This window comes from Cydia strobilella, chromosome 1, assembly GCF_947568885.1.
Source record: "Cydia strobilella chromosome 1, ilCydStro3.1, whole genome shotgun sequence".
Classification (NCBI taxonomy): Eukaryota; Metazoa; Arthropoda; class Insecta; order Lepidoptera; family Tortricidae; genus Cydia; species Cydia strobilella.
In genome coordinates this window covers 34,116,505-34,130,361 of record NC_086041.1, presented here as the reverse complement: position 1 = coordinate 34,130,361, position 13,857 = coordinate 34,116,505, and the positions used below count along the sequence as shown (strand labels likewise).

Genomic DNA, 13,857 nt, shown 5'->3' with positions numbered 1-13,857 from the left:
CAAATTGTGTGTGCCACGGTACAGGAATTAGGAACTCGTGTTAATTAAGCCTTCAGTTCACACTCGTTCGTAAATTATTGTTTACCCGGTAAACAATAATAAACAAAAATTTTGTTTACTTTTTGTTAAACCTTCAAATTTAGTACCAATTCGTAAAATTGTATACTAACTTGCGGGATCTCGCAAATACCGGGATCCCGCGGGACTGAGACATTCAATCCCGGTATCATTATTCTTCAATACGCCGCATAGTTTTATTATTGTTTGACTCAACTAGCATTTAGCACTCTGCGAATCTTCCGCCTTCAAAAAATACTTTCACGCAGCGTAAATTTCCTAGTAGGTACTGTTGCTGTACTGCCAGTACTTGGAAACTCTCTAAACATACAAGCAAATATATTTATTCATATAAATAAATGTTTATTTTTGAATATTTAATCAAAACAAATATTACTCAATTCAAACATACAAGCAAATATATTTATTCATATAAATAAATGTTTATTTTTGAATATTTAATCAAAACAAATATTACTCAATTCACAAGATAGCAAAAAATAGACAAATTCGGGCGAAATTTTCTTCCGTGTCCCTTTTCCCCCTTCCTCCACAAATGCATCTAGGCTCCGTGAAGAACTTTTGCCAGTAGGAGACGTGTTAGTTGTACTACTTGTACTTCGTAACACGTAAAAACCACGTCGCTCCTCAATCCCGCAAATCCCGCGGGATCCCGCTTAATTTACGTGCGGGATTAATCCCGCAAATTGCATGCGGGATCCCGGTATTTCGGGATCCTGGTATCCCGGTATTGCATTCCCTTTCAACTACGGTAAAACAGGGTGGCTTTAAGAAAATTTTTGGTTACTTTGATAGTTTAAAAATGGCCACAAAATGACCATTATTCATTATTTCCTGAAACTGTTCATGGAACTAGTTAGATTACTAAATATTGATATTCCCCGAACTGTAAAAAATCCCGCATAAAAATATATTATGACTTAAAAGCTGAAATTTCAAAGTCGTCCCAGCATTTCAAAGCCACCTCGTTTTACGGTGCTTCACCCTCGATATCTACTTATGCAATAACTAAAGAGTGATTGTATTTTTTTGTAATTAAAACAGTAACTGGACGATCGTTTTTTAGGGTTCCGCACCCAAGGGGTAAAAACGGGACCCTATTACTAAGATTTCTGTGTCCGTCTGTCTGTCACCAGGCTGTATCTCATGAACCGTGACAGCTAGACATTTGAAATATTTTGCCGCCTACCGCGAACTATTTTGTCGCCTAGTACCCATAGTACAAGGTTTGCTTAGTTTGGAGCAAGGTCAGGTCAATCTTTGTAGGATATTAGGATAGGAGGTGACCGTTACTCACTCAGGCACTGTTAGTGCTTGAAAATGGTGACCTACGCTCTCCGAAACATGTCGCGCGAGTGACTAAAACTACGTGAGTGAAACCGCTAATTTAGCTAAGATAATAGGATGGTCCCAAAATATTTATATCTTTCTCTCCTTCGTTCGTCTGTTTGCCTCTCTTCCGCACGAGTATGCAATTTCGATTTTCGCTGTAGGCGCTCTGTACCCATGTCACAGGGGCCACAGGGCGGACACGTTAATATACATCAAAAATCACTTGCGTTTCTATGTGTGAAAGGCACGTCTGTACACGCGTCAATCGCGTCATGCGTCATAGTGTGAGTAAGTTGCTTAAAAACAGTACTGAGCGGCCGGCAAACGGTCGTCAATCTGGTGTCGCGGGGCGAGGTAATTCGAGTCGGGGCGGGGCGGTGCGTGGCCGTTCTGTACGATTATACTATTACTTATTCTGTGCCCATGTACGTGGAAGCAAATTGTATTATAGTACTCTTGGACTAACTGTTCGGAGATCTTGTAACTTGTGGTAGCAATGATTTATCAAAAGACCTATTGAATCACCCATTGTGATACAATAACGATTTTATCCCTGCCTGCCCTGCCCGTACGACGTAAGGTTGCTATACACTGAGGGCGACAGAAAAAAACCGGCCAAGTGCGAGTCGGACTCGCCCACAGAGAGTACCGTACTTTTTAGTATTTGTTGTTATAGCGGCAACAGAAATACATCATCTGTGAAATTTTCAACTGTCTAGCTATCACGGTTCATGAGATACAGCCTGGTGTGGTGACAGACAGACGGAGGATATAGGTAGTTTGAAGCGAAAACAGACACACGAGTGATCCATATGAGTTCCGTTTCTTCCTTTTTGAGGTACGGAACCTTAAAAACAGAATAGAATAAATATTTAAGTGGGGCTCCCATACAACAAACGTGATTTTTTTGCCGTTTTTTTTGCGTAATGGCACGGAACCCTTCGTGCGCGAGTTCAACTCGCACTTTGCATATTTACCACAGCTGTAGAGATAAACCTACAATTTCTGGTCTAATTTTTTAGGGTTCCTTACCTCAACAGGAAAAAACGGAACCCTTATTTATAGGATCACTCGTGTGTCTGTCTGTCCGTCTGTCACAGCCCATTTTCTCCAAAACTACTGGACCAATTAAGTTGAAATTTGGTACACCCAAAGACGGACATGTAACGTAAACAAATGAATTTTCAACATGGGGGGCCAGTTTTGGGGGGTAAATAGGAAAATTAAAAAATAAAGTTTTTCAAACTATATCGTGTTACATACGAAATAAAAGAGCTCATTTTGAGAATTTCAAATATATTTTTTTTGTAATTTTAAAATAAATAGTTTAGAAGTTAATATTGTCTTCGGTTACCGCGATAGTTACTCATGAAATAAAACTATGAAAACGGATTATATCGCGTATATTGAATTTATAATACATCCCGACGTTTCGAACTCTTTACAGCGTTCGTGGTCAACGGGTGACGAACGCTGTAAAGAGTTCGAAACGTCGGGATGTATTATAAATTCAATATACGCGATATAATCCGTTTTCATAGTTTTATTTCATGAGTTTAGAAGTTATTTAAGGAAATAGCTAAAAAACTACCAAAATGGGTGGGGGGGGGACCCTTTATCTTCGAAGCTTTTGAAAAAATACACAAAATAGTTCTTTAACTATAGATGACAGGAAAACCTATTAGAAATGTGCAGTCAAGCGTGAGTCGGACTTAATTACTTAGTTTTTGAACCGACCCTACGAGTTTTTAAAAACTCACGTTTCACATAAAAAAATACATTGTTAAAAATTGTGTAATGTACCCGGAACCCTTGGAACGCGAGTCCGACTCGACTTGACCGGTTTTAGTATTTCATGAGGAATTTGTGACTACTAACTGTACAATTTTGAGTGGCAGTTATCTCTTTTGTACTCTGTCTTACGTGCTTTATCTCTTTTGTGCTTTGTGTACGTATAGATACAATAAAGTCGTCGTCAATAGAACTTTCAGATAATGTAAACAAATATGACAGATTTTGTTAGCGTTTGACACATAATATAACCTAACATGTTTAACAAGGTTAATTTCATTAATAATACATTTTGATTTAACTAAAAATTTATATAAATATAGTACATTATTGTCGAGGCTCGGAAGTAGCTACTTGCTGGCTGAGGATTCGTTTTAAACGGACGACCTTGGGAGTCCGTTTTATTGAATCCGAAGCCAGCAAGTAGCCTTCCTGCCGAGTCATATATAGTGCTTTTCTCAAAAATGGCGCAATAAACACAAATATGATAGAAATATTATACAGAAGCAACGTTCTTACGTATATATTTTCACAGAAGATTTGCTTTGCCGCCTTTTTATTTTTTTTTATTGAAAAACGAAGTGTATTTTTCTGCCGAAAATACGCCAACCTATTGGAGACAGCTAAATAGTCGCAGTACCAACATTATAATAATAAGTACTGATTGTCTGTTTGGCTGTTTAATGGACCTATGCCTACATTTGATATGACCACTTCAACTTTTAAAAAGTTTGGAACTCGATAAATAATGGAATTTGTATGCAACATTGCAGTCCCGAAATCGAGACTGCAATGTTTTTAACTTTTTAATTTTTTGACTGACCATAAACTACGCACTTCGCGACCTAATTTTTAACCGGCAACGTCGACTTTGCCGTCCATGTTTGAGAAAAAATATTTAAGTATATAGACTGTTGATAAGGTCATGACTCATGGTTGTCCTTTTAAAGAGCGAGATTACGAAGTAATGAAGGTAAAATGGTATGTTTACATTATTTGCAAGTTCTATTGACAACGACACAGATATTATATTCAAATACCTACATATTTTTCATAAAGTTCCGTGGTCCACTGTGACTATCCTCACAGATTCATAAAGATATATAATCTGAAGCATGTCATGTAAATCTTACAGAAATACCTATAGTACAGTCGCCGTCAGATATATCTGAGCGGCCGAAGCGCTCACAAATATCTGAACACGCCTCTATTGTCAAGGCGCTAGATGCGTGTTCAGATATTCTTGAGCGCCTCAACCGCTCCGATGTATCTGGTGGCGACTGTACCTATTTATGCGTAATGTAGGCACCTATATCTTTATAGTAGGTACTATACTACCAACCCAATGCCAAAAAAGGTACAAAAGGTAATCTAATAAGTCATTAACATAATTTTAGTAGGGTTGGCAATCCTGGTAAGTTCGGTAGTTATTTAAGCTCGTCACAGACGAGAGCCGGAGCGATTATATATCTGCCGATATCGGCATATACCGACAGATATCTGCGAGTATCGCTAAGAACCACACACGCAACGATACCAAGATATATATCGCTCTGTCTAGCACCTACATTGTGAGAGAGACGAAATATACTGACCGATACATAATATCGGCAACATCGGGTAATACAACGATGCGATAATATCGGCAGATTCCAAAATATATACTACAGCTTCGTGTGTGGGCTCTGTCAAATAGTACGTAAAAGATATCGGCAGATGCCGTATCTGTCGGTATCTACCGATATATTATCACTCCGTCTATGATGCGATTTAAACATATGTGTTTAAACCATAGACATAGTATATACAAGTAGTTATAGACATGAAACCGAGCGACCAGGGGTAAGAGAAAGACATATTCATGTATTGACAGTTTCATGTATGGCAGCATAATCCTTTTTTTTTTTCACTTATAAATTTCGGTTTTTATCCATCGCCTCCTTGCTATGATGCCATAACCCGACCATGAAAAAATGCCCGGTCGGTGATAAAGACAAAGCATGGCACTATTTTCTCTTTTCTCTTATAGAAATCGCAATAAGACTATCTTTCTCTATCGTTTAAACTGATGTGTCGTTTCCCCATGCCGGGTGCAGTGTTACTACTGTTACTTGCGGTTTCATTCCGCAACTTGACACTATCGATTTTCCACTTAAATTACCCAGTACCAGTACTGGCATGTTCAACTGTAGTCTGTATCTGTACCTAGGTCACAGAATAAGTAATAGTATTATCATACAGAACGGCCACGCACCGCCCCGCCCCGATTCGGATTACCTCGCCCCGCGACAGCAGATTGACGGCCGTTTGCCGGCCGCTCAGTACTATTTTTAAGCAACTTACACAATGACGCATGCCGCATGCCGCGTGTACAGACGTGCCGTTCATACATAGAAACGCAAGTGATTTTTGATGTATAGCGTGTCCGTTTGCTTTGCTCGCTAATCAAGCTAACCTATGCAGGTAGCTTAGTGATACTGATAAGTCGCAGTACTCTGCTTTAATACTCGACGCAGTTTTTCAGACTCTTAAGGAGCCCACTGATTACCAGTCCGCCGGACGATATCGGCCTGTCAGTTGTTCGGAACTGTCCAATTTTTTTCTAACTCTGCTTCATTTAGTTTGTTTTATAAACTGGAGCTATATAAACTAATTACAGACCTAGGTATACCTCATGCCATTGTTTGTGCAAAGTTTCATTACAATCCAAAACGTAGTTTTAAAATGAGAGCGGAACTACGTTTGTATGGGAAGGTGCAATTCCACCGAGCTTGCCGGGGACTCTGCTGAGCTTCGTAAAAACGAGTACTGCTATACCCTCCTGTGACCCAGAAGCATTTGTTTTGTTTTTGAATTTGGACCCCTTAGTTACTCAACAAAAGTTCAAAATACATTTTGGAATATGTACAAAAATTTGTACGCGGGGTCTTAGGAGGTTAAATTTATACTTACTTAAAAGACTCGAGGTCCCATTCCTGGCGACACTAGGTACCCACCTACCTACAGTACGTACCATCTTGTTGCGAATGGAACTTATTATTGTATAAAATATTCCTAATGCAGTAGCTAAACGCAGCCGTCGGGGTCGGCTAGTATTCTTAGGCTTTTCTAAAGCACCAATAGGAGCGCTCCACATATTGTATCGCGGCCAATTAGAGGCACCCTTTTAAACCATCTTTTTACTCTTCAATTTCGCTAAATCACTCTTTCATCGGCCTCCATACAATCAACAACCACTTCTGCACTTTTTAACCGTTTTAGCAAGAACCCTTTTAACCAGTACCTATCTTGGAAGAATAATAATCAGTTCACTAAGAATTGTAGTTTTATTTGAGTTGTCGAGACCTGCAACGCGGCTACAGATCAGACCTTTTATATTAAAATTAACTGGATTAAATCCTTGCATAATAGCAGCCTTAATCTACGTCGTAACTCACTTTTACCCGACTAAATTTGGTACAATAATATTCAGAAGTACAGTCTAGTTCATAAATATGAATACATTTTTTCTCTTTATTGCAATAAGGTGAAGAAATGTATACATATTAATGAACTCGACGGTATATAAAGTAAACTGACGTTCGTAGGTGTGAGATAAATTATCGCGAGGTACGCATCAAATGAATTAAATTTACCTTTATCTTCTCCTTCGTTATAATTTTACGATAGAATGACTGCCCACAGAAAAAAATACCTATGAGTTTATTATTTGTAGTTCTGAATATGTAATAAGAACCTACATAGATAGGTATGCTCATTTTCGCCCGACAAACAAGTACATACACGGTGTCTCTTAAATTTATACAGCACGTTCCTCCTCACCGGTTAACCTTGAACACCAGCGGGAGTCAAGGTCACCGCAGCCGCCACGGCGGATCTTATTTAAATCGGGCCCGGCTAAGTGCCTCCCATTGTAGCACCAACGACAATAAGTTCAGGTTGACTGCTTCGAAAAAACTAATGTTGTAGTGGGGCACAAATCGGGTCAATCACCTCGATGCGTGGACCAATTTCGAAATTCGAACTTGGCTCGGGCGTAGACGTGCCAGTATCGTCGGATTGTTATAATCATAATAATTATAGTCTTAGATACTTTGAGTAGTTGTGTACGCTGTTGCCTGTTGATCGTGCGTGTAGAAGTTTTTTATGAGTCTTTCAACTAACTTTGGGCAGGGATATGTACTTGCTTGATTTTAAACGCTCGTTGGGAAGTAGCAAAATGGCCAATCAGATTAAACCGTGTAAAATGGTATGTTTAAATAGTTGTGCTGGTAAACGAAGATCTTTGCAGTACCCATCTTTTAGGGCTATACTCAGTTTTTTTAGACCTTAGTAGTCATTATGTCGAAAATCAAGTTTATAGTAATTAGTAATACTTATTCCATTCTGGATAAGTCACAACATTTTTGCAAAACAAATTTAACTTTTCTTATTTTTTTACAAAGGCCATGCCAGAATAAGCTCTGAATCTGCCCCCAGCTAGTTTTGGCTTGTAATTAATATTTGGCAAAATTTCAGACCCCAAAACTATATTTTTTTGTATAAATCGAATGATCTTTCTTGGATATTTTTTTTTTTAGCCAGCCGATTTTGACGTGCGTCACGTATGTTGTGCGTATAGTAATGACAATGATATGAAATCAATTATTGGATATATTGCCTAGTTATCTTTTTTTTACGTTAACTTAGAAGTTTGATTTTTTCACAGCTCCAAGGGACGACTGTAGATCTTTTAATTTTTTTATTTTTATTTATACTCGATAACTCCACGTGTTCCCGAGATAAAGGGTCTTGACAGACAGGCGGACGGACGGACAACAGTGATCCTATATAAAATATAGGGGTTCCGGTTTATCCTTTTGAGGTACGGAACCCTAAAAAAAAAAGAATCAAGTGGGCACTCTCCATTACACTTATCAATGAGGATATAATAAGATAGAGCGTACCGTCATAGTTAATTTTGTAACCACAGTAAATTCACTGCCATCTATCGACACACTTTAAAACTAAAAATGAAGATTTATAAAAATACGATAAAATGTATTTAAATATGGATAAATGATTTTTTTTATTTGCATTTATTATTTTTATGATTTTGACCCATGTTCTTTCACTGATTTTCTTGATTTTCGAGGCACGTTTTTTCCTTAGACTGTATCCATCTATTACGGAGTTATATCTATCTTTGCACCATTTCAGATCTAATTCTTAAACTGTGATAATGAGTGAAAAAGCTTCAAAAGGATAACAAAAATGTTTTGACTAAAGGCAGAAAGACATAGGGGCATGGAACACTGCTGCAACGATTTTGATGATAGCACACTAAGCACACGCAGTGCAAGTGTTATTTATACGTCATAATTTCATAGAAGTTGTACTGCGTGTGCTATCAAAATCGTTGCAGACTTATCTTGATCTAGCTCTAGCCGTATCTTCTAATGGATTAGAGCTCGAGGCTCTTCTCGGGGCAGAGGTGTAGGGTTAGAGCTGGCGTAGCTTTATTTGACGTTCAGAAGCGCATTGTAATATGCCTACTTGAATAATAAACTATCTTTATCTTTAATCTCTAATCTAAGAGACTGAATCTAATAGTAGATTAACTGTTTTCTAACATTTTCAACCTAAATTAGCGGCACACGCAGTGCAACTGTTATTTATACGTCACAATTTCATAGAAGTTCAATAATAACACTTGCACTGCGTGTGCTATCAAAATCGTTGCAGACTTATCTTGGTCTAGCTCTAGCCGTATCTTCTAATGGATTAGAGCTCGAGGCTCTTCTCGGGGCAGAGGTGTAGGGTTAGAGCTGGCGTAGCTTTATTTGATGTTCATAAGCTCATTGTAATATGCCTACTTGAATAATAAACTATCTTTATCTTTAATCTCTAATCTAAGAGACTGAATCTAATAGTAGATTAACTGTTTTCTAACATTTTCAACCTAAATTAGCGGCACACGCAGTGCAAGTGTTATTTATACGTCATAATTTCATAGACGTTCAATAATAACACTTGCACTGCGTGTGCTATCAAAATCGTTGCAGACTTATCTTGGTCTAGCTCTAGCCGTATCTTCTAATGGATTAGAGCTCGAGGCTCTTCTCGAGGCAGAGGTGTAGGGTTAGAGCTGGCGTAGCTTTATTTAACGTTCATAAGCTCATTGTAATATGCCTACTTGAATAATAAACTATCTTTATCTTTAATCTCTAATCTAAGAGACTGAATCTAATAGTAGATTAACTGTTTTCTAACATTTTCAACCTAAATTAGCGCGATAGTGACAGGACTTTTAGAAATCATTGGCGAAGAGTAGAAAAGCGGAGAAACTAGAAAGTTCAGTAGTTCCCCTGCGAATAATCCATCTAATCTTGACTCAAATGTCTACTGAAACCCGATGTATACCGATACGTATATGGATTCAGCTAATCACGCGAATTTAAGTTGTTCCTATCCTATCTGGGATGTAAGAAACAGAATCACTACATAGTATATAACAGTCGCTTCCTGCTGTCTGTCCCTATGTATGCTTAGATCTTCAAAACTACGCAACGGATTTTGATGCTGTTTTTTTTAATAGATAGAGTGATTCAAGAGGAAGGTTTGTATGTATAATACATCAGCATTGCACCCGTGCGAAGCCGGGGCGGGTCGCTAGTAATAAATGTTATAGGACATTCTTACACAGATTGACTAAGTCCCACAGTAAGCTCAAGAAGGCTTATGTTGTGGGTACTCAGACAACGATATGTATAATACAAATACATAGAAAACACCCAAGACTATGGAACAAATATTTGTGCTCATCACACAAATAAATGCCCTTACCGGAATTCGAACCCAGGACCATCACAGGCAGGGTCACTAATAATAGATCGACTACGTACTGTCGAACGCAAAAATATCGACCCAGACAAATGGCTCATAAATATGTGAACACGACTTGTCTAAGGTGTAAGAGCGTACACATGTTTTTAAAACTTTGGGAATGTATATATATTTATGCCCTTGACTGTACTCTAACTACTTCGCTGTTCGTCATCAACAAAGACCGGGTAAAATTGTAAATCAAGAATTTTAGAAGAATCCTCATTGTTTGTTTATAGAATGCATTTCTTATTTCGCAGCGATAAGGGCAGAGCCCTGCGTGACTAATGAGGGGGCTATTTCTGTTTCGAGTCAACTAATGAATGATAAACACGATGCGTCAGGAATTCGGTCCGTAATGAACAATGTATACGATAACTGAACTGAGAACAGTGTACTCCCTTCGCTACTCTTAGTTTCAATTTTAACGTCGACCAAGCCGCCGGCTTAGTCGAATCGACCGCATGTTTTGATATAGTGTCCGTGTGTGAGTGACTGATCAGTGTGTGTATAACTGTATACGGTATTGAAGTTGTGAGTCATCGCGATAATATAAGGTATTATTCGACATGCTTATTTTCTTTTTGTATTTTTTATATGCCCATGTAATTTAAAAGTTATTGTGTCAGTTATAATTTTTTTTTTATAATGTGATAAATCAAACCTGTTTGAAAATTAAACAAAAAATTGTTTCTCTAAGTGAAAGAAGTGTTCGAAACCACTTTCTTAAAAAGTAGAAAATAAATAAAATTATGTTTATACATAAAAAATACTAATAATGATAGCTCCAACGTAAAAAAAAATTTTTAAGTCTTAAATATATGTATAATAGAAATTTCACTACTTCGGTGGGTAAAAAACATACATTAACGGCTGCTTCTAATTCAAGAACTGTTGAAAGCGCTTAAATAAAAAAAAAATCTGATGCATTTGATACATTTCATTTTATTTAACACGACATAAATTTAACTCAATAGAGCTATTGTGAATGTATCCCGAAATAACCGATGCAATGTTAACTGCATTGACTATTTCCGTTCGCAGCGCGGCCCAACACCGTGACCCACTGCCTGTTTATTCCAAAACGTCTCGTACCTGGCTACCCTATTTATAGAAAACTCCAAATCTCAATGGGAAACCACGCACGCATTGTTATAAAGCTTAAGGCCTAAAAACCTCAGCGATAATATAAATCGCATGCGATTTGTGTTACATTGCGGCTTTTGATCGAATTTAAATGGGGTTGGCCGGACGAAGCATTGTACAGGTGGCGCAAGCATAGGTTTTACCTGTCAATCCTACGAATAATGTAGGATTGAAAGGTAAAAGATTTAAGCCAAATCTCATAGAAAAAAACTAGAGACAGGTAAACCTATGCTGGCGCCATGTATTTACCTTTGACAGTAGCAACCCCATTCGTTGCACCTAATTAGTCGGAAATTATCTAAAATCACATGAGATTTATTGCAAGGTCTATAGAAGCCTCTAAAGCATTCCTTATTTCCTGAATTTAGTAACTGATGAGTTGATGACGATGTGATGGACATCTCTATCGTGTATTACGAGTGAAACTAAGTTAAGTTTATTAAACTTAAGCGTTACCTGTGTAATGCCTCTAAAATCACATCGTGTCGGGCATTTTGCTCGCTACTAGGCCTACTAGGGTATACAAACTGCGTTTAGGTACTGTGAAAGTTATTTTAACATTATAATAGACGTGACAATTTCTCACACTGATAAAGTGCTTTGTGCACTTTTAATGAACTGATAATATAATTACTACCGTTTGTTTTGATTTTCGGTGAAAAAATTAACTTCGAAAGCTTATAGCTTAAATTCACTATTCAGGTTTATGGCACGGTTTGTCAAACTTAAGGAAATAAGTGAAATAACTAGTCAATTCTTTTTTTAATGCCAGAAGTACTTATGTTGTTTTCAAGTTCTTATTTATAATAAACTGACCAGCTATTGACCCTAGTTTTACCCGATAAGACATTACAAATTACAACAGGGTGTGGTTCGTTCTTAGATAGGAATCTTTATGAAATGTCTCGTTACTCAATGTATAATTATCCCAACAGGACAGAAGTCAACATGGGAGCAAAGCAGAGTAAGCGGTCAGTGGACATAAGCGGCAAGGAAGCCGAAAACGCCGGTGAAGTGGCGGCGGCGGGCGCCGGCGGCGAGGGCCGCGTCGAGCAGCTCGCCGACGCCGACGCCGACATTAAGCCCCAGCTCAACGGCGACGCTCACATACAGCCCCCGCTGGAGATCTCAGTGAGTACTGCACACCAACCTGTGATGATAGGGGTCGATGGATACAAGGAAGCAGAGAACGTCGGCGAGGTGGCGGCGGCGGACGCATGTAGCACGCATACAGCCCCAGATCTTGGTGAGTACAGCACACCATCTGGAGAGCGAGCAAGAAGCGGTCGGTGGATATACGCAGCAAAGTACCGGTCAAGGGTAATGTCAAATGTGGATGAATTCCACCTGACCTGTAAAATTCTTTTTACCAATAAATAAACTGAACTGAACTGAACTGAATTTCAGAAAAGTTTAGTGAGGCAGCTTTCCGTCCGGCCACGAAAATATCCCGTGTAAATAATAGAGATACATATATTAATCTTTGATCGCTGTCAGTCCAAGCTGCCGATGAAAAAGTCGCTCATCGCTACTCACCGATCGCTGCCGGTTGGGCACCTATCTTAATCGCTCAGACATAAAGTCATCGTATGTACGTATACTACACAATCAACAATACTACTTCACATGCTGTAGGTATGTAATGTAGTGTTCCTGGAAAGATGAAGGTCGAGACTTCACCGGGATGTGCTGTATTGACGTCAGGTGCCAGCAAGCCAGGCTATAGAGCTTACAGAGTGAATTCTCGGTCAAGTGGTCAGTCAAAACATACAGTCAGCATTTATATCAACGAACATACAAACTTTTTATCCAAGGAGGGTCAACTATGACATTGCAAGTGCATGTGTAAAGATAAGAATCATAAGCTAGAAGTCCTTTTGCTCTTTGACAGTCTTATGGTTATGATTCACTTATGGTTCTAGGAATTAGCAATGATATTGAGTTGAAAGTGACATCATTTTCTAGTGACTAGTAGGCAATACCCGCACCGACACTCGTTAACTATCATTTCCTTTTAGATATTGTCAGTTGTCACACGACTTATTCACACAATTAGTAACGACTGCTAGTACAAACATTTGCTTTATATTATCAAAGATAGATATAACTCCGTAATAGATGGATACAGTCTAAGGAAAAAACGTGCCTCGAAAATCACGAAAATTTGATTCTCGATCAGAGGGCGCCACTAGTTTTGGCCTACACTCGTATAGAGGGCGTTGACGGTTTCGTTTGTTATTTATAATTTTAACGCATATCAGTGAAAGAACATGGATCAAAATCATAAAAATAATTAATGCAAATAAAAAAAATCATTTATCCATATTTAAATACATTTTATCGTATTTTTATAAATATTTATTTTTAGTTTTAAAGTGTGTCGACAGATGGCAGTGAATTTACTGGGGTTACAAAATTTACTATGACAGTACCGCTCTATTATAAGTTACTCTATGATATTATGTAGTAACCACAGATTAAGAGCGGACTGCAGAACTGACTTTAAATACAAGGTGTTAAATACGAGGAAACCGAAAGATTTTAACCACGCTTTTCTGAGGCCAAAAGAAGGAAAAAATGTAATAAGTTTAGGTCAAATTCGCAAAAAAAAAAAGATTTTTTTGTTTCGATTTTTCAGATGTATTT

General features: G+C 38.1%; 2 protein-coding genes across 4 annotated transcripts in view; both read left to right on the top strand.

Moving 5' to 3' along the window:
* LOC134745124 (magnetosome-associated protein MamJ-like) overlaps nucleotides 1-13,857 on the top strand; it is a 298,423-nt gene that overhangs the window by 2,401 nt on the left and 282,165 nt on the right. For all 3 annotated transcript variants that reach the window (XR_010128136.1, XM_063679091.1, XM_063679101.1), the window contains exon 2: nucleotides 12,147-12,342. Coding sequence is in view for 2 of the 3 variants with exons in the window: in XM_063679091.1 (XP_063535161.1) it covers nucleotides 12,160-12,342 (183 nt within the window). In the remaining variant the exon portion in view is untranslated. The remainder of the gene's footprint in view (nucleotides 1-12,146; nucleotides 12,343-13,857) is intronic.
* LOC134745302 (male-enhanced antigen 1) overlaps nucleotides 1-13,857 on the top strand; it is a 182,407-nt gene that overhangs the window by 39,732 nt on the left and 128,818 nt on the right. The gene's annotated exons all lie outside the window — the stretch shown is intronic.